This window comes from Cornus florida, unplaced genomic scaffold, assembly GCF_030987335.1.
Source record: "Cornus florida cultivar Cherokee Brave unplaced genomic scaffold, ASM3098733v1 CherokeeBrave_3.0.0_Hap2_Chr03, whole genome shotgun sequence".
Classification (NCBI taxonomy): Eukaryota; Viridiplantae; Streptophyta; class Magnoliopsida; order Cornales; family Cornaceae; genus Cornus; species Cornus florida.
The window spans coordinates 49,233,091-49,256,406 of NW_026775573.1; the positions used below are offsets into that span (position 1 = coordinate 49,233,091).

At 33.9% G+C, this 23,316-nt stretch overlaps 1 protein-coding gene and 1 long non-coding RNA gene across 7 annotated transcripts; both read left to right on the top strand.

Moving 5' to 3' along the window:
* Positions 1–1,298: 1,298 nt before the first annotated feature.
* Positions 1,299–13,694, top strand: LOC132300471 (cleavage and polyadenylation specificity factor subunit 3-I). 5 transcript variants are annotated; one of them, XM_059797560.1, is made up of 7 exons: positions 1,299–1,390; positions 1,486–1,590; positions 2,789–2,979; positions 3,080–3,177; positions 9,190–9,235; positions 9,324–9,473; positions 11,898–13,694. In XM_059797560.1, exons 3-7 carry the CDS (start codon positions 2,827–2,829, stop codon positions 13,533–13,535), a joined length of 2,085 nt encoding a protein of 694 aa, XP_059653543.1. In that variant the 5' UTR covers positions 1,299–1,390; positions 1,486–1,590; positions 2,789–2,826; the 3' UTR covers positions 13,536–13,694. The 5 variants fall into 5 exon arrangements, with proteins under 5 accessions (XP_059653543.1, XP_059653544.1, XP_059653540.1 ...); XM_059797561.1 differs by having other exon boundaries at positions 1,562–1,590; XM_059797557.1 differs by lacking the exon at positions 1,486–1,590.
* Positions 13,695–14,947: 1,253 nt separating this feature from the next.
* LOC132300472 (uncharacterized) lies at positions 14,948–22,536 on the top strand. Of its 2 annotated transcripts, XR_009480445.1 has the most exons (3): positions 15,002–15,429; positions 16,665–16,740; positions 21,413–22,536. It is a non-coding gene; the product is annotated as an uncharacterized LOC132300472 (long non-coding RNA). The 2 variants fall into 2 exon arrangements; XR_009480444.1 differs by lacking the exon at positions 21,413–22,536 and having other exon boundaries at positions 14,948–15,429; positions 16,665–17,137.
* The last annotated feature ends 780 nt before the right edge of the window (positions 22,537–23,316 follow it).

The window sequence follows — 23,316 nt, forward strand, 5'->3', positions numbered from 1 at the left end:
TCTGTTTTTGCAGTCTTAAGAAAGCATAAACATAATTTTATTTTCTTGAGTGAAAATAGAAAACATAAATTATATTTATTAACACTTGTTGTTGCTACAAATTTGCAAACATAAAACAATAATTGTGTTTAGTAATACAACATATTTGTTACAAAATGTACATAATATTCTTTAAATTTTATTTATCAAAAAAAAATTTATTTTATATATATATATTTTTTCATTTCTATTTTATTTTTTTCATGGCAAGAATTTTAGAAGTTAGTAATTAAAGGGGAGGGTAGATGACTTGAACACGAACTTTCGGACACAGGGAGCAACCCAATCACTCGTACACGACACTTGCTTCCATTAATATAAAAAAATCATAAATCTAGAAAATTTAATTTAAAATTATAAATCTTAAAAATACCCAATACATCATAAGTACAAAATTAGATACACCAAGATAAAAACATTCCCACCAATTATATATATAAATACATGTAGATGCGTGATGTATACATTTATTATGTGATATATAATATATTTAGCATATGATAATTTATTATGAATAAAAAATATTAAATAATATATCTTATATGTAATAAAATATATATTATGTTATAATATTGTAAATTAATTATAATTTAATATTTACATATAATATAACATAGATATGATATATAATATATAAAATATTCACCGATCAATAATTTAATAACATTATATTCTATATCAAAAATTATTTTGTCACAAAAAATCATATACATTATTATTTAAAATATTATATATTAAAATATATTTTTATCAAATAAAAAATAATATACAATATTTAATTTATTATATATTAAAAATATATATTTTTATTAACATTTAGTATGCAACTTAGTATATAACACAAATAATATGAATTTTATTTGAAATGAATAATATTTGTGCAATAACAATAGTGAAAACGTTTATTTGCTACAGTGCCGAAAACATAAGAAATATTATTTTGATGTTTTCTCTTTTCTTCACAAAAATTGAAAACGTATTCTGTTATAGAAAAACAAAAACATTTTATTGAACGTGATTTTTGTTTTCGTTTTGCCTTTTTAGATATTGACAACAGAAAATAAGAAACGTTTTTTTGTTACTAAACGCAGCCTAAATAATTTTTATTATTTATTTATTTTGATTATTGTCGACTCCCACCACACCTTTTGGAGTACGCACTCATGTTACCCCTTATATAAATGCAAATTTACCTTAATGTCCCTTCAATAAAAGTAATTAAAAGTTAAAATAATAAGAATAAAAAGAACGAACTACAGACTCCCAATTAACACACTCGAGCTCACACTCAAGCTCGTAGTCGTCGCCCTCTCTACCCTCTTGCGCCAAAAATACAAATCAAACACCATCGGTAAGTCCCCTCTTTCTCTCTCTATACATACACATCTCTATGTCTATCTGCTGTTTTGTGACGACGGATTTAGGGTTTGCTTCCGATGGAGACAGCTGGGGTTTCTGGTTCCATTGTGCAGCGCTTGGTTTGTTGACCTAGGGTTTAATCTACTCTCTTTTGTTTCGGTAGGTGCTGTAATCGAGACGACAGAGAAGACGGTATAAAACGCTCTTTATATAATATGCAGAGAATTACCGGTTTAGGTTCTAGTTGTTGGGTTCTTTCATCCGTAGATTGTAATTTATATTCTGTATAATGCATTTACATGGTTCTAGTTGTTGGGTTAAGGTTCTTTCATCATATTCTGTATAATGCATTTATATATAGAAACTGTCATTTGTCAATTTACGTTCCTTGCCTCTTCCTGAACCCATATCCATGTCTCTATGCATCAATCCGTTCTTTTGTGGGTGTGATGAATTTGTACTTCCATTTGTGATTTTCGAAAATTTCAGTTTTCAATTAAGTCTATTGAAGAGACATTTGGGTGAATTTGCATTTATCTCAATGACTTAAGTTATGCTACTGTTTGCAACTTTTAATAGTACGGGAGTGTATTTTGGTTGAGTTGGTAGTTCAGGGGTACTTTGCCCCAAAGTGATAGTTCAGGAGGGTTTAATGCAATTTAGCCCACATATATATATGAATAAAATGCTCATGTGAACTCAGAGTTTTGCTCAATTTGTACTCATAAATTTTTTGAGCAAACAGTACCATATTGTTTTATACTCCGAGTGTAAAACACAATGATGATTGATGAACATCTTCGAGTTAGGGTTTTAGCCTTTGTAAGCCTGCCTTCTCCCTCCTTATACTTCATTTCTCTACATTATTTCCATACACTGTAAGTTCTGTTTTCTTTTTCTTGTTGAATAATTTTGGCCAATTACTTCAAATATTTACTATCAAATGTTTGCATTCCCTTCATCTGGTTACCTTGAAACTGAAGGAAAATAAAAGGGAATGTAAAATTGAAGTTTTGCATTCTTTTTTCGTATTTTTTAATTCTTCTGTATTATTTCAGCAACCAAACTGTGATTTTTTATGTTGTTGTGGTTTCAACTATGCACTTAGTGAGGTCATGTTTGGTGGCTAATAAGAAAACAAAATTTGAGGGCTTACAAGAAACTAAGAAAGTAACTAGACAATAATTGATTTAGTTGTTGTGTCCATTTTATTTTTATTTTTCTATGGGCTTTTTGCAACCAAACGGACGATCATAGCTTTCAATCTGGGTTATAGGAATTATATTCTTTCTTGAAGCTTATAAGGCACATTTGAGTTCAAATTTGTTTTTTTTTCCTTGTTATTTATTTGGCAGAAAGGAGAGTTATTTATATCATTTGATTTTCGCAGTTTATTGAGGGGGTTCTGTGTGATTGTTGAGTTAGAGAATGGCTTCAACAGGACAACCGCCGTCCTCTTTGAAGAAACGCGATTCATCAGCAACAAGAGAAGGGGATCAGCTGATTATAACCCCTTTAGGGGCTGGCAATGAAGTGGGTCGGTCCTGCGTGTACATGTCTTACAAAGGGAAAACTGTTTTGGTATAATGAATTAAACCCATTTTGCTTTTATTTGAACTACTGAGCTTTTGAGTTCTGTTGCTAACTTGTATGCCTTCTATTCATTTATTTATTTTTATAGTTTGACTGTGGAATTCATCCGGCTTACTCGGGCATGGCTGCTTTGCCTTACTTTGATGACATTGATCCTTCAACCATTGATGTTCTTCTTGTCACCCAGTATGTACTTCTTTTCACTCAGTTTTCACTTGTTATGTATCAATCAGCTAATGGTATGCTTAATTAAAACAAAATTCAGAGTTGCTGTGAAAAATTTAAAAGAAGTTGCTATTTTACATTAGACCTATTTGCATTTGGGTCCTCAGCTTTGCGAATTATACTTAAGTGATCTACGTGATTTGTTAGGTTGAATTTGTGTTGGAACTACATACTTTCTTTAGCTAATTTGTGTTCAGAGTTGGAACAGATTCTTTGAGGTCAGTGGAAATATAGATCACTCAGTCAAGTGACTACTATCACCCTGTAGCCGTTTTGTGTTTTTATTTTTATTTTATATTCCAAAGTAGTGAATACAGAGGCTTCATTGAGCGTTTCTTTGTGGCTCTAGGTGCATCTCCTATTTTCAGTTTTCAGGTGATCTTTTTGTCTTGTTTATGATGCTTCTATTGTCAATTTTGGGTGGTAAGATGTTTTTTTGATGTTTGAACTAAATCAAGATGATTTAATAGCAGTCGTAGTATTATTTGAAATCTTGGTAATAGGGGAATGGATTTCTTCACTATGCTTGCAATTAGCTGAGCTCAAGGTAGTGTCTAGATTCTAGGTACGTTTTAGAGTGTTACCTGTTATGGACAGAGTGAGGGAAAGATAATGTGGGAGAGTTTCTTCTTGGAAGTAAGCTACCTTTGAGGGGTGAAAATCTGACTCTGGTAAAGAGTTGTTTCTTCAATATACTTGCTTGTTTTTCTATTTAGAACTCTAATTCCCCTTGCTACTAAATTTTATAAATGTTAGTGATTTTTTTCCCCATATGTTGTTTTGAATGATGATATTGGCTGTCACCGATTCACCATGCTGTATGAGTCATGAGGTTAGGTTTTGGTGGGGAAGTACTATGATTATATTACGATTTTGGAATCAAGAGATCTGAATGTGGAATACACACACACACACACACACATATTGATAAGTAAATCTTAACATAGATAGGATGTGTTTAAAAATAGCTGTGGCATTTTAAAGATGACTTATTTAGCTTATAGATGTTCTTCGTGCAATAAAGTTTGGAGGCGGTGATCTAAGGATGGAGAGTTACATGTCAAGATGTCATTAGAATTTAGCATAGGAAAAAGGTTGGCTGGTAGTTACCTCATAAAGATGCAAGATGCAGGATGTAAGTTGTGTTGAATTGTAGGTTTTACTTTTTGTGAGTGCGGACATCTTGGTCAACTATTCCTACAACCTGACACTCAGATACAGCCTGGATTTGGAGGGAAAGTAGTTTGAACGTTTCCTCTATCTTTTGTTCATAGGGTTATCAGCTAAGGGTGGTAGATATTTTTTATTAGAACTTCATAGTTTCTAATTTCTTTGTGGCTTTCACCATGTGGAAATAATATGCAACACCTGCCATAAAGTTGGATTCTTTCTAGAAGTCATTTTACATTATAATAAAGGCCCCAAAGAGTTAGACTACTAACTACTTCCTTTATTCTTTGCTCTGCATAATTTGATATACTTTCCTAGCTATGTTAGTGGTCATTCTATGTCTACATGCGGAGGTAAGCTGCGTACATCTGACCCTAGACCCCGCAATGGCTGGAGCCTCGTGCATTGGGTTTGCCCCTTTATCATGCATGCACGAAGAAATGCTCCTGTGCAATGTTATTTTGCTATCATATTATCTTCGTGGGAAGAGATAGAAAGATGCTGAACGAGGGTGAGTATTAATTATATATGGAGTGCAAAGGGTATGAACCATCCCTTGCAGAATGTGAAGTGCTGGTGGGTGTGAACCATCCCTTGCAGAAGTCCTTATAGTTGAGTTGGGACGTTCACTTGGGCAGTTATGGAGATGTGTTATCCCCACTACAGCTTTGTGTCCATCATTAGACACTTCTGTGCGTTTTTTCACACCAACTCTCTTAGATGCATGCATAATGGATTGATGGCTATTTCTGCACATTCTTTAACCACGATATTATGGCAGTCAGTATGTTATTAGGACATTCCCGCTTACACATGTTCAAGGATACTGATGCGCTCAAAGTAAATAACTTTGGTCTCAGTTGATGTTGTTATCGAAGCCATGCATGCTCCACAAAAGCTCAAATTAAAGGATGGTATCCGATCCAATCCCAATACTTAGTCTCTGGAGAATGCTAAGTATGGCACTGTTGCACTTACCATGTTACATGTATCCTTATCCGGTAGTCTCTTTTGAAAGCCCTTTAATCCGTTTTGGGCACGTGGGATAGACTGCAAAAAAGATCACACTTAGGTTTTTGACACCTATGGTTAGTTTTGCATCACACTATTTTAAGAGTCTTAAAAACTTAAGAAACTTTTTTTAACCATTCACTTTCGAATAAATTCATGGTGTAAGGAGGCTGCCGGATTTTTTTCTTCTATTTCAACAGGGATTTTGACTTGAAATTTAATCCTGTGATCTATAAAATCTATCTAAACCAACTAAATACCATGTAAAGGATTCAATAACATAACATGTTTCAAAATATGACTCATGTAACTTACTCTTAGTCATGTGTAGCAAATTTGAAAATTACCAATGCATAATACCATTAACTCGAAACAACTTAACATGAATTCATCTAAAACTTGACACCAAGGATGGCACTATTGTACTTACCTTGTGTCAAATCTTGTAGTCTCATGTAATAGCTTCTTAAGCTGTTTGGGCGCGTGGGATAGCGTGCAAAAAACATCTCACTTAAATTTTGACACCTAGGGTTAGTGTTGAATCACACAAGCTTAAGAGAGTTCTAAAAGCTTCAGAAATTTCTTTAGACCATTCCCTTTCAAATAAATTCATAGACGTAAAGATGCTGCTGGATTTGGGATTTTGACTTCAAATTGGAATTAAAACATGTGATATCTAAAACATATCTGAACCAGCTAATTGCCATGTAAAAAGATTTGATAACATAATATAATCTAAAATATTACCCATGTAACTTCCTATTTTCATGTCCAGCAAATTAAAAATTACCAATATACCATTAACTCCAAACGCCTAATATGACCTCTCTAAAACTTGACCTAATAGGTCACTGTCTGGTCCCTTTTAAATCAAATTAAAGTCCACAATTTTCATCATCATCTGGTTTGTTTTTTCTTGAGCTTCTTGTTGAGTGAATCACTTTGCTTACTAATTTCATACATGGAGCTACAACTTTTCTCACTGTTATAAGAACTTTGACTTGAATTAAAAATTAAAATTTTGAAGTTTGAAAACATATCCAAACCCAAAAAAGACTGTAGGAAGATTATGAATGTAACTTGATCCAAGATATAAACCATGTAGTCTGCTGCATTCCATTTGCCAACACTTCATGAATTGCCAAAAAGGTTAACTCTAAGGAACTTCCTCGTCTTTAAGTTTGCTTTTCCTTGAGCTTCTCATGGACTAAATTGCTCCTGCTTATAGAGTTATCTTATTGGTAGAAAAGGAAAATGAGGGTCTCGCCACACCTGGAACCATATTGGCTAAGATTTTTCCAACTCTTTAGTGCTCTCTTGCTGCTTGAATATCTAGTTGTAACTTGTAAGTAGCTATACATATGCATGAGTGCTGTTTAGATTCCCCAGTTCAGTTGGCGATCTGCTTATTCTTTATAAGACTTTCCTTAGCTTCTTCTTAAAGTTTAGCAGTTCCTATGGAAGTAGGGAGTCTGGTAGTTACTTTACATTTTTGAATGTTCTCCTCAAGTATGAATTTGTGCTGAAGTTTCATACTTTTAGGCAACAACAATGGGAGGTTCTTTCCTAAACATGACATGTCTTTGCAAACTGACTTCATCCGTGAACAGAGCTTTGCGCTTGTGAATTTTTGAACTTTGGATGAACTTGCCTTAGGCTGTTCTAAATCCAAGGCTGCATTTTCATGAAAAGCTTGAGATCGACTTACGTGTGACTTATGAGCCCATTCAAGCTTTCTAGCCTCATTGATTATAAAATGAACCAAGCTAAAGCCTTATTTGAAGCTCACTTGTTAAACTAGCTGAGGCTGCACAAGGCCACGCATGGCTTGATAGACTAGTGAAAGAAGGTTCTACAGCTCATATGTAATTTTGTTTTAGTTCTTGTCTAAATAGTTGTTTCGAAAACTATTTAATTGAGCATGTTTGCACTGTGTTTAATGTAAAAGCATTTTAAGTATTACGGATGAAGGGAAAGCTTACCAATTCTTACACCTTGGAGTACATCATGCTGTCCATTTCTGATTTCTGTTTCTTGATTTAAAAATTTCTGATATCAGACAAACAGAAATTTGACGAATGACTAATGTTTAAGGGCCATAGCATGTGGCCTGGCTGAGCTGCCTTAGCTTGCAAGCTTGTTGAGCTGCTCCCAACCCAAGCTCGAACAGAAGTTTGAAAGCAAGTACGATATTGGGCCACACTTTGATAATGTGAGCTCAAACTGCCTGATACTTGGCTTGCTTGGTCCATTTGCAGCCCTTAATCATATCTTGTACAAGCTTTGGATTGGAAGAGAGAATTATCAACAAACATGTCTGGAGACTGGCAGGCATTCCTTCTACTAGCTGAAAATTCTCCAGCAAACCCATCTTTACTTCTAAAATACATAGAGAGCTTGCCATTTTTTTTTTTTCTGAATAATTTTCTTTTTTATTTTAATAAATTTGTAATAATTTCAAACATAGTTGTTAAGGGCACATCTAGACTCCAAAAAAGCCATAGGATTGTGCCCCTTCATTCAAACAGCCACAAAGCTCTCAACTGCGCTCATTAGTAGATTAGTAGGCACGGGGCTATAAAAAGAGTGTTTATCATTCAATTGTATCTTCTTTTAATGTGACCGCTTATTAGCTCTCTTGGTCATAATCAATTTATCATATATTTAAATCCTAGTTGATATTTGGTTTTTAGAATTTATAAATTTATGGTTGGTTACTTTCATTAAATATGTCCAGTGAATATGATAAGATAGCACGTTTTATTTTATTTTATTTTATTTTTTTGTGATAAGTGATAATATAATGTATGTTTGAAACTTTGCACTTGTAATGGTATTTGATTAGTTCATGCATTTGCATCAATTTAGCTGACCCTTTTAATCTTTGATCTGCCAAAAGACTCCTTTAAGTTTTGTATTTTGAATTGTTTCAAGCTTACATTGATTTAATGAAGGCATATGCAAATTGAAAGGATATATACACTAATTTAGTTTATGCATTTGCATCGATTTAGTTGACCCTCTTAATCTTTGATATGCCAAAAGACTCCTTTAAGTTGTGTATTTTGAATTGTTTCAAGTGTACATTGATTTAATTGAAGGCATATGCAAATTGAAATGATATATACACTAATTTAGCTATAAAGGGCTAGCCTTGTGCATGAGGCTCCCACCATTGCGGGGTCTATGGAGGATCAGATGTACATAGCCTTGCCCTCCGCATGTGGAGAGGCTGTTTTCCGTTTGAAACCTATGATCTCCAAGTCAAGATGGAGCAACCTTATTGTTGCACCAAGGCCCATTTTCACTAAATTAGCTATTAGGTTTAAAAATTCAACCATCTTGATGTTGACTACTTGTATTGCGTATTTAATTTTTTAAAACTTTTTTAGTATACATTGTAATCACGCATTATGTTTTAATGCTTAGGCTTGCACCTATGTTACGCCTTTACCTTAGACTCCAAAGATCTTGGCACTTTAGTGCTCCTGGAGCGTGCCGGCTGCACATTACTTCTTGCTGTTGGGATGTATCAGCCTATGTTAGAAACTTAATGGAACCATGTATATATTAATAGTGGGTAGTCTACTGTAACCTTAATATACTAACCGTAATTATATCCCCTTTATTGGGTATTCCACTGTAATTAATTTCTCATGTGCATGAGTTGTCTCATGTGTTTATGAAATGTATTTGTGGAATCAGTTTTGACCATAATATTTGAAACTACCATTTTTTATTTAATTAATTTTGTCAATTGATCCATTGTACAACAATGCTTTCCGTGTGCAGCTTTCACTTGGATCATGCTGCTTCCCTTCCATATTTCTTGGAGAAGGTTTGTTTGCATTCCTAATTAGATTTTATTCAATTATTTTATTCAGGTCTTTTGCAGATAAGCTGAAATGCTTGGATTTCTTTTCTAGACCACATTCAAGGGGCGAGTTTTTATGACTCATGCTACAAAGGCTATCTACAAGTTACTTTTGTCGGATTATGTAAAAGTGAGCAAAGTTTCAGTTGAAGATATGTTGTATGATGAACAAGATATCCTTCGCTCCATGGATAAAATTGAGGTGTGTTTATTTATTGTTATTGTTATTTTTTATTTTTTAATCTCCATCTTGTCAGAGTTTTTCTCCCAATTAAAATTTGGTTTCCGTTTGGGATTGGATTGCAATTATTCTGAATTTAGACTTAGAAGTGGATCACTTATCAAGAACTTTCCATATGACATTTGTTTTTGTTTTCGCGCACTGATTTTTTTTGATAAGTTTGTTTTCACACACTGATGGTAGAACATCAGTCCGTTGTTTGCATATCTCTTATCACTCAAATCTCTCTTAAGCTTTTCTTCTGTCAGTGTTGCATTGAATCCTTTAAAAAAAAAGTTTCGACATTGTTTCATTGATTTCATGAATATGGATGTGGTGATTGTTTGTTAGCTATCATTGTGGTACATTGCAATATTTGTATGTTAGCCATAGTTGTGTTTCATTGCAATTTTATTACATCTGAACTTTCTGTCTGATATTCTGGAAAATGTTTTTATATAAATAGTGTATGATCTAATTCAGGTTAGAGTAATGCTCCTAAGAGGACCCTCTGATGAGAAGAGCCATGAGGTCTCATTATTTAACCATTGGATTGGAACAGCTTTTTGAGATATGTGAAAAGTCAAATGAATTATTTAATGCATTTTTCAATCCAATGGCTAAATAGGGAGAGCTCATGGCTCTTCTCATGAGAGGGTCCTGCATTACTCTTCAGGTTATATGCCAGCATTTTTTTTTTAATGTTGCTAAATGACCCCTTGCTTATTCATCATTTTTAACAATACAATTGTTGTATACATCTAACTTTTTTTAGTGAAAAAAATGCTGGTTGCAAAGCTATCTTAAAGTAAATAAGAAGTTTGTCATACATTTGGCTTTTCTTGATGTAAGTTCTATGTCAGAGGGTTCTATTGGTATTGCTTGTGTAGAATAACAAATGTTAAATAATGATTGGACTTGTTTCTTCTTCTAGAAAGTGGTAAAGACTTGAAGTTCCTTTCCCTTTGAAGGTTATGCATAGGGACAGAATTATTGTCACTGGTTCTGCCACAGCAAAAGTTCTTGTCGAGCACTGGTGGACATGACACATTGTGTCCGCCACATATCTGGCACCTGTTATACACTTGCAAAAGATTTATTTACTTTGAGATTACGGAAAAGAACTAGTGAAAGATGCCTTGTGTTAGAATTCTATTTAAAAGTTGTCGGTTAATTCGTTCTTTAGTTTAAATGCATTTGAAAACTCGGAAGGGTATGAATTTGATATAGAAAACTTATAAATCCTTGCATCTAGAATCGTCTGAGTGTCTAAATTTTGTGGAGCTGCCACATCCGACCTATCAGTTCCATGTCATTAAACCGGCAGATAAATTATTTTCAAGAAAAATTACACTTCTTTTTGCATGTGATCAGAGTCCTCATGGTTGTTTGTTACACTTCAAGCATCAGATTTTGCAATGCTTGGTTTGAAATAGGAACTGGGTTTGGGACCTAGTTCAGTTTGAGCGGATTTCACTTCCCAACCTGCAATTTGCTGGCTAACTTGAATATATGGAAGTACATCAAAAAGCAATTTAAAATTATGTTCACAGTATCAATATGATTTGAAATATGTTTGGGTTACATGTCGTTCAGTCTCCAGACTCGATATAATTATGATTTTGTAGTTGAGATACTGAACCACAAGTACGTTTAAGTATTATTTTTATCCTCTAGCATACCCTTTAGTTCAACCTTAGTTTGGCCATTGTACCCTATAAAATTTTAAATCCCGGGCAATCATATGTTGAAGCCTATTTATTTTACCATAGCTAGCTCTGATGCATTTATTCTCTCAAGTTTATATTGACAGTGCCCGTATCCTGCTTCTGTTTTTATCAACTACTTTAACCTGAAGCTTTTTTACATGCCTATCCAGACCTGGGGACCTTAAGCATAGCTTCTGCGTAGCGTAACAAGTCTCACACCCATCCTGAAACTCTACCAGCTTCTTCTTTTTAGTTGGCTTCTCTACATCACTTTAACTATTGGGTGAAGGGCTTCTTGGTGTTCTGGATTTTAGGAGTCGTGGACAAACTTGACATAAGTGGAACTATCTTAAGATGTAGAAACTTGTATCAGCTATATGTATGCATTGCACGTTATCATTCTAGTAATTATAATTGTGATTGCATCGCTTCTTAAAGATCTTTTTTCAGATGATAAATTGGAGAAATATATAGCTTGTTACAGAAATTTAAAATAAAATATAATTTGAAAAGCAGAAGATTATGTTCTCTATATAATCTCTCATATGGAAAATTATTGGTTGACATAACACCAAACAGTTGCTGCTGCAATTTTAGGAACATTGACAATTACAGTAATTAGCTTATGCAAATAAATGAAACTTAATTGTGTATCTGTTGAGTCTCATTTAACACCCCATAAATCCCTCTTTGGCAGGTTATTGACTTCCATCAGACATTAGAAGTAAATGGTATCCGCTTCTGGTGTTACACTGCTGGTCATGTCCTTGGTGCTGCCATGTTCATGGTGGACATTGCTAGTGTCCGAGTGCTCTACACTGGAGACTATTCTCGTGAAGAAGACAGGCATCTCCGTGCTGCTGAGCTCCCACAATTCTCCCCTGACATTTGCATTATTGAATCCACCTATGGTGTTCAACTGCATCAACCACGACATGTTCGAGAAAAGCGCTTCACTGATGTCATTCACTCTACCATTTCTCAAGGGGGTCGCGTTCTGATCCCAGCATTTGCCCTTGGCCGTGCCCAAGAACTCCTCCTGATCCTTGATGAGTATTGGTCGAACCATCCTGAGCTCCATAATATTCCTATATATTATGCTTCACCCCTCGCAAAAAGGTGCATGGCTGTTTACCAGACATACATCAATTCCATGAATGAGAGAATCCGCAATCAATTTGCCACCTCGAACCCTTTTGATTTCAAGCACATATCACCATTGAAGAGTATTGAGAATTTCGATGATGTAGGCCCGTCAGTGGTAATGGCAAGTCCGAGTGGCCTTCAGAGTGGGTTGTCTCGCCAACTATTTGATAAATGGTGCACTGATAAGAAAAATGCTTGTGTTATACCTGGATATGTTGTGGAAGGGACGTTGGCCAAAACCATCATTAATGAACCCAAGGAAGTTACTCTCATGAACGGTTTGACTGCTCCTCTCAACATGCAGGTCCATTACATTTCCTTCTCAGCTCATGCGGATTATGCTCAGACGAGTGCTTTCTTAAAAGAGCTTATGCCTCCTAATATTATTCTTGTTCACGGAGAAGCTAATGAGATGGGAAGGCTTAAGCAGAAGCTTATCTCCCTGTTTGCTGACCGCAACACCAAAATTATCTCCCCTAAGAATTGCCAGTCGGTTGAAATGTATTTCAACTCTGAGAAAATGGCGAAAACTATTGGAAAGCTGGCCGAAAGGACCCCAGAAGTTGGTGAAACCGTCAGTGGTTTGCTGGTAAAGAAAGGCTTCACTTATCAGATCATGTCCCCTGATGATCTCCATATCTTCTCGCAGCTATCCACTGCAAATGTCACTCAAAGGATTACCATCCCTTACTCAGGTGCCTTTGCTGTGATAAAGCACAGGCTCAAGCAAATATATGAGAGTGTAGAGTCATCTGTTGATGATGAGTCCGGGGTTCCAACTTTGCGAGTGCACGATCGAGTGACGGTGAAGCAGGAATCGGAGAATCATATTTCTGTGCATTGGGCAGCAGATCCTATTAGTGACATGGTCTCAGACTCGGTTGTGGCTCTGGTTTTAAATGTAAGTCGGGAGATGCCCAAAGTAGTTGTTGAGGAGCCAGAAATAAATGAAGAAGAAAACGTGAAGAAGGCTGAAAAAATCTGCCATGCCCTTCTCGTTTCACTCTTTGGAGATGTGAAGCCTGGAGAGAATGGGAAGCTGGTGATAAGTGTTGATGGGAATGTGGCGCATCTTGATAAACAGAGTGGCGATGTTGAAAGTGAAAATGAAGGCCTTAAGGAACGAGTGAGGTTGGCATTTAAGCGTATCCAAAATGCAGTGAAGCCAATCCCTCTCTCTGCATCTTAGCTTTTCTTTTACTTATTTTCTAGTTGTTCTCAACTTTTGATATCGAGTTAACGCGTGAATTTAACTTGTATGCTATGTAGAAGGAACTGATTACTAGAATTCTCAATGCTTATATAACTTAGTAGCAAAGTGGATCACAAATAGCTGCTTTTTAATTCATATTATTCTTTGATGTGCTGATGTTGATTTTTTTTTTTTTTTTTCTATATAGATTTCCAGCGTTAGTGGGCATGAAAGCCATATTTTCTGCTTCCACTCATGCTTCTCTCTCTTTAAGCAGCAGCAAGAAGCCATTTGAATTTATGCATCCACTAGGAGAGTATTATATTGACTAGGGTGTCCTTTCATCTCTCTCTCTCTCTCTCTCTCTGTGTGGTTATGTATGCACTTTTCCAGGTCAAGGTTAGGGTTTTTTCTACGCATGAAAATTCCAAGAGTTGAGGAAGGAAAATGTGTGGACTGATATTGGATCATTGCCTGCCGTAGGCTACGAAGAGCTTCAGTATTAGCAATTTTTGGCCATGAGATTTTTAGGGAAAGCTGAATTTACCCTCATTTGGTGTTTTGGTTGACTGTCCAAGGCAATATTAGCAATTTTTATGAAGATGATATATATATATATATATATATATATATATATATTTTTTTTTTTTCTCCCTACAATAAAATCTACTTTTATTGGACTACCTCTGTCTTGGTAGCTTTGGGTCTTAAAGGTTCAAATTCTATGTCAAGTTTTCTAATTCTTTTCCTAAATGAAAAAAGAAAAAAGAAGAAGAAAAAAATAATTGCAAATAGAAGAATCTAAGGCTATGGTGCGATAGTGTAGTGGAGTGTGCTGCATGTTTAAGAATTTGTTATTAGGCAGCTCCTTTAAATGAAATTGTTGAAAAAAATTGAAACATTATCCAACTCCTTGAAATGAAACTGTGATCGATGCGATGCTGTAAAATGACCGCTAACAAATGTTAGCACAAGCTGTATTAAGATTTGGTAAATAATGCCCCCAGGGGCGCCAACAGAGTTGGTGGGAGGGAACCTCTAAGTGCTAGACCACCAAATTTAGTGCTTGGGTATGGGTTCGATTCTCCTCCAGCTCTATAAGTTCCTGACTTACCTGTTACTTACATTGTGGGGGCCGGGATGAGTAACCGGAGATTTACCCGATAGTTAGAAGTCCAAAGGACAGATAATTGCAGACGTTCCCACGTCATAAAAAGAAAAAAAAGAAGAAAAGATTTGGTAAATAATTATTACTACTTCTCGATCTAATATATGGATATAAAAATACTAACCTGGGGATAAAACCAACTTTGAAGATGGTTGTCAAATTTGTGCTAAATCAAAAAGTAAAAATCGAGTCACATGGGATGCATAGGGAGAAGTTAAAGGTGCTTGTAGAGTTACATGGGGGTATGGGAAAAAGCATTAGTAGTGGTTGGGTGAGGTGTATAAGTCGTTTCACCATACACAACCAGCCTCCATAAATGCGATTGCACTCACTCTATACGCTCTGCAATAACTCCTCCCTCTCACATCTTCATCCGTCTCTTCCCTTTGGGCTTTCCCTTCTTCCCTCTCTCTCTCTCTCTCTCTCTCTCTCTCTCTCTCACACACACACACACAGAGTCAATACCGCCTTGAATTTTCCGATGACCTGAAAACCAGATCTGAGGCTTCTCTCATTTGAGCGTCCCATAACTCTTCCCTCTCTCTCTCTCTCATAGTCAATACCGCCTTGAATCCTCCTTTTAGACTCCAACAAGTGAAAACCAGATCTGAGCTTTCTGTCATTTGAGCGCCCCATAACTCTTCCCCTCTCTGTCTCTCTCGCCATTTACCAGCAAGCCAAAGAAAGCAGTGAGAGATTTCGTTAAGAAAATGGTCCGGAAAGGTATACCTCCTTCTCCTTCTAAATAGATGTGTTTCATTTGGAGTGAAATGGGTCCGGATTTGGTTTTTATTGCAAAATTGTTTATTTTGATAATGTATAACTTTGTGATTCCAAACCTGGACCTTCCTGTTTGCATCACCTGCAGCATTAACATAACAGTCCTTTGCCATTGTCTAATAAATAGATCCCACATCTACTAATATTCTTCTAAGCACACACCCTCTATCATTCAAAAATATAGTCCACAGAATAAAGGACTAAATATCGATTCTATCTTTTTCAGAAGTACTGACGTGAATATATATATATATATATATATATATATATATATATATATATAACAACAATATATAGTATTAAGCATGTATATGATGCTGCTTCTTAATGGACTTAAACACCTCTTTTTTGCAAGGGCATAGCTTTACACCTTAAAATGCCCAGAAATTTGTACTATCACAGCACACTTCCAGAACTACATATTAAAAAACATTCAATTCACTGTTGAGAATTATATCCTGTAGACAGGTTCAATTCCGAGTTGATTGAAACATTTTCTCATGACAACAGTTGTTGCTTAGCACAACCTGCCTTATTTCTCCAAATAAGGATTCATTGAGAAGGCAACAATACCATATTCATAAATCAAATTTTATCTTCAATTAGAAAAAGTAAACCCAAGTAAATGCTATGCTTTTCCAAAGTTCCTAAAACAAACTTAAAACAAATCCCATATTTTCTTTTCTTACCTCTTTTTGTTAGCCCAATGGATGATCCATTGCATCCAAAATAATTAGTAGATCTTGATCACATCAAATGTTCTCCGCTACTACTTTTCCCAATAAGACAGAACGAATGAAAAAGCCAACTAGCCTACTGGTAAATCTCTACTGAAGTGAGGTTTTCATTTAGAAAAGGATGTTCTTGACAGAAAAGGAATATTAGAAGTCCTTTTAAGATGCAAAAGTTACTTCTCATCTCTCATCCACCTAATCTGTCCGCTGCTTCTAAAAAATGTCTTTCCCACTAGCAAAAGTTTCTCTCCAACCAGTCATCTCTATGCATGTATGTATAAGTCCCTCAATCTTGGTACAACAATTCTGTGTGTATCTTGTAACTTGTTTATGTAGTTGTATATTACTGTTCTTATTTTAGTCTAGCATAAATTATGAAATAAAATATTCACATTTCAACATCAAGTTTCTAATATGTTATGTGCCTCAATTTTAATGATGTAGGTTTAAATTTTGGAAAAGAAACAAAAAGACCAACTGAAATGAGTAGAAACGGGAAAAAAAAAGAAAAAAAAAGGAGGTAAATTCTTTCAACTTATTCTAATTGTTCTAGTAGTGGTGCTATATTGTTCATCAATTAATTTTTTCATCTATTAAAAAGAATGTCTCATTTTATTAGTATATAGCTTTATTTTTACTTTAAATTTGAGTTGATAATCACAACGGTTGTCACTTTTATCAATTGATTTGTTATTTTTCTTACACACCGGTGCATTAAAATTTTTAGTTTGGGCACCTCACATTGCTTGTCCTGGGTACCAACTTGATCTTCTTTTTTGTGTAGTTTGTTTCAATTCTTTCACATGGTCAATTTGATCCTTTTCAATCAGATTTCACAAGGGTGAGAGAGCTTGTGAACAAAATTTGACAGCCCAAAGGTCTCCATTGAATGTGAAAAAAAAAAAAAAATAAATAAATATCCCTCTTGGAACTTTGTTTTGTTCCCTCCCAAAAAAAAAAAAAAAAAAAAAATTTCTTATTTTGGGTTTGATTTGTCTGATATTAAATGAAACTAAATGTTGAAATTATATCTTGTCTTTTAAAAGTTTAGAATCAAAATTTGGAAGAGGATTTGAAGTTATTGTTACATGTCTTTTAGACTTTTCTGGAATCACAATCCAAAACTTTTTCAATAAGCATTCTGGGGCGTTACCCTTTTAAAAGCAAAGATTTTCAACTAATTTTTCGTTTCTTGCTGTGAAGCATTTAAGCATATAGCATATTCACATCATAAATAAAGCAAGTTCATGTCAAACTTGGAAAAAGGAAACCATAAATGGAGAAATTTTCTTACAGTGTCCCCACAATTCACATTCTTTGTAATTTTTGTCAAGATTTCGTAATACGTGTAATGATTTCTTGACCTTTTTTTAGTTCTTACCTTGGACATTTTTATAGTAACAATAATTATTTTATTGTAATGAAATAGAAATTTGTACTTACATTTTGTTGTAAGTGTAATTTTTTTAAATTGAAATGTAACATGAACATAATTAATCAGACCTAAAAAGAAATAAATAAATAAGTTTTTTGAAAACTTTAGTATAGGGCACATTGAAGCCTCCACAATCGATTGAGGCACATGGGGATCGATCGAGATGTACTAATGCTCAATTCTAAGCATATGGGAAAGGAATCTGTTGAAGAATTTAAATATAAAAGTTACACCCACTCGTAGCTTAAACTTTTGGAGTATGGTTTTTTAATAGAATGCAACTTCGTAAAGCAAATGGTGGGGTTAATGACGGGAGAGGAAGCTCAATACCTGGGATTATTGCCAATCTTTGCTTCGGTAGGGGTTATTGATCCCTTGTGTACCCAATCTATCTCAAGCCCTTTATATAAATTTTGTAACAAAATAATATTATTCTTAGTTTAGAAGTCTACCAAATAAAGACAAAATTGTAAATTAAAAAATAATAAGAGAGATAAAAACCAATAGGCTGCCCCCATACTAAATTAAAGGAGTTAAGCCGAGAAACTGTTCTACTACGAACTGAATATAAGGTGTCTACAACAAAAACAAAAACCAAAACCAAAACAAAAGTACTTCCTTAGTAACTCGGAAAGAGAACTTAATAATGCTGTTGTGGAAAAACAATCATATCTGATATTAACAAACCATGCACTTACTGCATTTTTGTTTTGGTCCTTTTGGAAAAGCAAACACATTTTGTTTCCGTAGATCATTCTGAAACAAAATATTGTGTTGTTGCTGTTTAGAAGGCTAACAAACAATGAAAAATTATAACTTAAAAAATAATAAATAAAAAAAAAAAGAAAAAAATTGTTTACCTGTGAATGTGAAAATACCAGGAATATGTGGAGCAATCATTCTAGAGATGGGTTTCCCAAGACTTGAAATCATCTTGGGGGCTGCAAAAATAAAAAGGTAATTTATATTAATTTAAAACAATGTGTCTATAAAGTTTTTTTTTTTTCCTCTTCTTAGGATTGAATAAAGTCTGTCAAGCAATGAAGCCACAGAAACACAAATTAAATTAAGTAGACTAAAGTAACAGGAAACATATATAATTAAAAATAAAAATTTGTGATGTCTGACATACAACTCAATAAACGACCTATCAATAATAATCCGCCCTAAAATATGCATAGAAATCGTAGAAATTAACAAATGGTCCTTCATTGTAAGCCAAATACTAACTAATAACAACAGATCTAATAGAATAATATTTGGAAAACTTGGATGAAACTAAGAATCTTACTGAAATACCCCACACAAAAAGTGCAAAGTACAGAAGATGGAAACCACGAAGGAAACACAATATATATATATATATACACACACACACACACACAAAATGACATATCAATAATAATCTGCCCCAAATATGTATAGAAATTATAGAAATCAACAAACAGTCCTTCATTGTAAGCCAAATACTAACTAAAAACAATAGATCTATAAACAAAATAGAATAATATATGGAAAACTAGGATGAAACTAAGAACTGAAATATCTAACACAAAAACTGCAACGTACTGAAGATGGAAACCACCAAGGAAACACAATATATATATATATAAACAAAATAACGTATCAATAATAATCTGCCCCAAAAATGTATATAAATCATAGAAATCAACAAATGGTCCTTCATTGTAAGCCAAATACTATCTAAAAACAGTAGATCTATAAACAAAATAAAATAATATTTGAAAAATTAGGATGAAACTAAGAACTGAAATACCCAACACAAAAACTGCAACGTACAGAGATGGAAACCACCAAAGAAACACAAAATCTATATATATATACACACACACAAAATGAATCGTAAAACAAAACCAAAAAGACTTGACTAAAAAAAGTATGTTTGATCTAAAAAATGGAACAAACTTATACTATTAAGTATATATATATATAACGAATCTCGATAAATTTATACAAAAGGTGACCAAAAGAAATATCGCTTAAAATATAATAATATATATGTATATATTTGTTCATAAGCAGGAAACTAACTGAGCAACTAGAAACTTAAAAAGAGAGTCATACCTTAGATATTTCTATCTTGGAAGTCAAGAATAAACAAGAAGCTGCCTTGTGGAAATTCGATCAAACAGTGAACACGGAGTCGCTTTCAACAGAGTTCTGATGTAGCAGTGGCTGGACTGATGCATTTATCTTTATCTCTCTTTGGTTTTGTATGAACTGTACTGGCTCCTCACGTGTCAGTGTGTCCCTAAATCACTTGTCTTCTTTCCTATTGTATCCTTAATTATTGTACTTTACCCTTGAATTTAAAACAACAACTTGGTAATTTTAAATGTCCTAATAACAAAACAAAAGTTATGGAGAGAGGGAGCAATAAAAAGCATGTAGGAAAGCACACTATGAGCTAAGCTAACTTGTAACACTTACGATATAAGTAATTGATAGGGTTAAAATATATAACTACTTCATATAATTAATTAAAATAATTATAATTTTTTATTTAATATTAGAAATTTATAAAAAAATATTTAATAAATTAAAATGATAATTTTTAAGTGGAATAAATATATATAAGTAAATATATGGGTGATATCTATACTAAAGATAAAAATTACCTGTTGGTCCGATTAAGAAAATAATAAATAATAATAAAAACAATAAATAAATAATAATAATAATTCAAATTTCAAAACCATACTAGTGTAGCTTTTGGTAAATTTTTCAAAATAATTTATTCTAACTTTTTTAAATAATTGTATTGATGATATTTTGTTTATGATACACTTTTAAAGATTGAGATTGATTTAGTAAATTAAAATAACAATGTTATTATGCAAAATGGTGACATTTTAAGATTTGAATTTTTTTTTTTTCTTTTTTGGAAATGTATTTGGCTTAAAAATAAAAAATAAAATCCTTAAGGGCGAGGTTTGGTTGTATGAAATTAAAAAAATTGATAAAATTGGTAAAATTTTATGTCAAACCCCTAATTATATACCAGCGAACAAAACCTAAATTTCAAATCCATCTCAAACAATTGATGAACTATATGTTATGCTCTCATAAGTCATACCATATGTTTTATTTAGGTAATTGTAGACCACATGATTTTTTAACTGCTTTTGTGAAAGGCACATGAATAAAGCAAAAAAAAATATGTCACGTGTTTATAGGTTTATTGTATCAAATTGAATTTTACACAAAATAATTCAACCAAAGAGAGATAAAGATAGTAGCATTAGTCCAGCTACTGCTACATCAGAACTCTATCAAATTAATTCAACCATAGAGAGATAAAGATATATAATAATAAACAAGAACTCTTATCAAAATAATTCAATCAAAATAATAATATACATATATTATTATATATATGTATATTATTTTCTTAACTGGACCAACAGGTAATTTTTATTTTTAGTGTAGATATAAGGTTTTCAGTAATTAGGGATATAATGGGAAAGAAGAAAAGTGATTTAGGAACACGTTGGTACGTAAGTTCATACAAAATTAAAGAGAGATAAAGATAAATGTATCAGTTCAGCTACTGCTACATCAAAACTTTGTTAAAAGCGACTCCGTGTTCACTGTTTGATCGAATTTTCACAAAGTAGCTTCTTGTTTATTCTTGGCTTCCAAGCTAGAAATATCAAGGTATGACTCTCTTTTTAAGTTTTTAGTTGCTTAGTTAGTTTCCTGCTTCTTATGAACATATATATTATTATATTTTTAGGTAGCCAAAATCGCGAAGGAAAAACTCGCCGGAGAAATTGAAGAAGGATCGCCGGAAAGTGCAGGAAGGCAACGGAGAATAAAAGCAAGGTATGTTAAAGGAAGATAAAAGTTGAGAGGATCGGAGTTTTTAAAGAGAAGAAATGGAGGCGACACAGAATTCAAAAGTTCAAGGCAAAAGTGGCACAACAGATCTCGAAGTCTGGGTCTTTGTGCCAGCCGTTCGATTCCTCGTGTCATCGTTCCGAGCCGTCAGACCAAGATTGTGTCTTTTCAAATAATCTCACCCAAATAAATAAGGAGAGAGATTATTGGGGGCAGATGAAGACACCAAAAATGATCCGGGCTTGGTATGGTTCGTATTGCTAAGAACGGGTCGGGTATGGATAGCCACGATGGAGCAAGTCCACGCTGAATGGGCCCAGATCCAATAAGTCATTGCGGAAGCCCATGTTATGATGAAAGAAGTAGAGTCCAGCCAAAAGAGAATAAGATAGGTCTAGCTCAGTGGCGGTTATAACTATTATAAATAAAGGGAATTGAGGGGGAAAAGTGGTTAAAAAATTATTGGGAGTGTAAAGTCTCTCTCTACAATTAGGGAAATTTTTTTTTGTACTTTCAAAGATGCAATCTTAAAATACACCCACAAGACCCCCGAAAGTTTTGGATCGGTCGGCACATTTTTCAAAAAAAAGTCGATGAATAGTACCAAGTAGACTTGTATTAAAAATTAGCAAAAACCTGGCAGCAAGGATTTTTCGAAAAAATATGGGTTTTTGAGGACCAAGATGATATTTTCTGGAAAAACACAAAGAAGAAACCACCCCCTCCTCGAAAATCGAGTTTTCTACCCGACAGAGCGGATGAAAATGAAAAAAGTACACTATAAAATACCCAAAATGCCCCTGGAAGAGAAAAGGGTAAAAACTAAAAAAAAAATATAACTTTAAGTTTTTGTTTCACCAAGAATGGTATTGTGTGTTAAAGTGAACATGTAAGCATATGTAATATTATAAAGTAGACGTAATACAATGTCCTACGGCCTCATTACAATCCATTTACAAGTTTTGACATACCAAATCTCAAATTCTCACAAATAGGCTAAAATGATAATACTTTTTTTTTTTTTTTTTTTTTTTTTTATCTAAATGAAGGATTGTATTAAATATAAACAAAAAGTACATAGAGACAATGGGGGCATATCCTCAATAAAAACAAAGTAAACACCACACACCTTACAAAGGCAAAATTATAATCAGTCTAAACCCAAACAAAAGCTAGGTAATGTCTTGAAGGTTGACCTCCATGACATCAATAACTTCAAACAAAATACCCTTAGCAATATCTAACGGTTCTGTAGAGGTATCCTTATGTATCCTGTTATTTCTTTCCATCCATATGAAATAAAGAGTAGCAGTAAAAATAATCCTTGCCATCTTGTTTTTCCTTTTACCTTTGAATTTCTGAATAAACATGTCAGCCAGCTCTTAAACTGAAATATATCTTTGCAATTGCCATCCACAACAATCTGATAGACTACTCCACACCCTCCATGTGAACTCACAATTGCACAAAACATGATCCAAAGTTTCCTCATGACCTAAACACAGACTACATCTAGAAGCTAGAGAATACCCTTTACTCTTCATGTAAGACTGAGTTAAAATAGCATGATGCATCACAAGAACAGATTGTGTTAACTAACGAGGTCTCCCTCCACTCGAATAGATCCCACTCCAGCTAACCTCGGGATTTTTGGTTCTGCAAATCTCCCAAACAGCCTGAAAACTGAATGTATTCTTCTAGGTCAATACATCCACTCCACCGTGGATCTTCTGATTATGGAACTCCTGCAGCACCTCCTAAGAAGCATTCATCAATACCTCATCATTCCATTGATTGTTG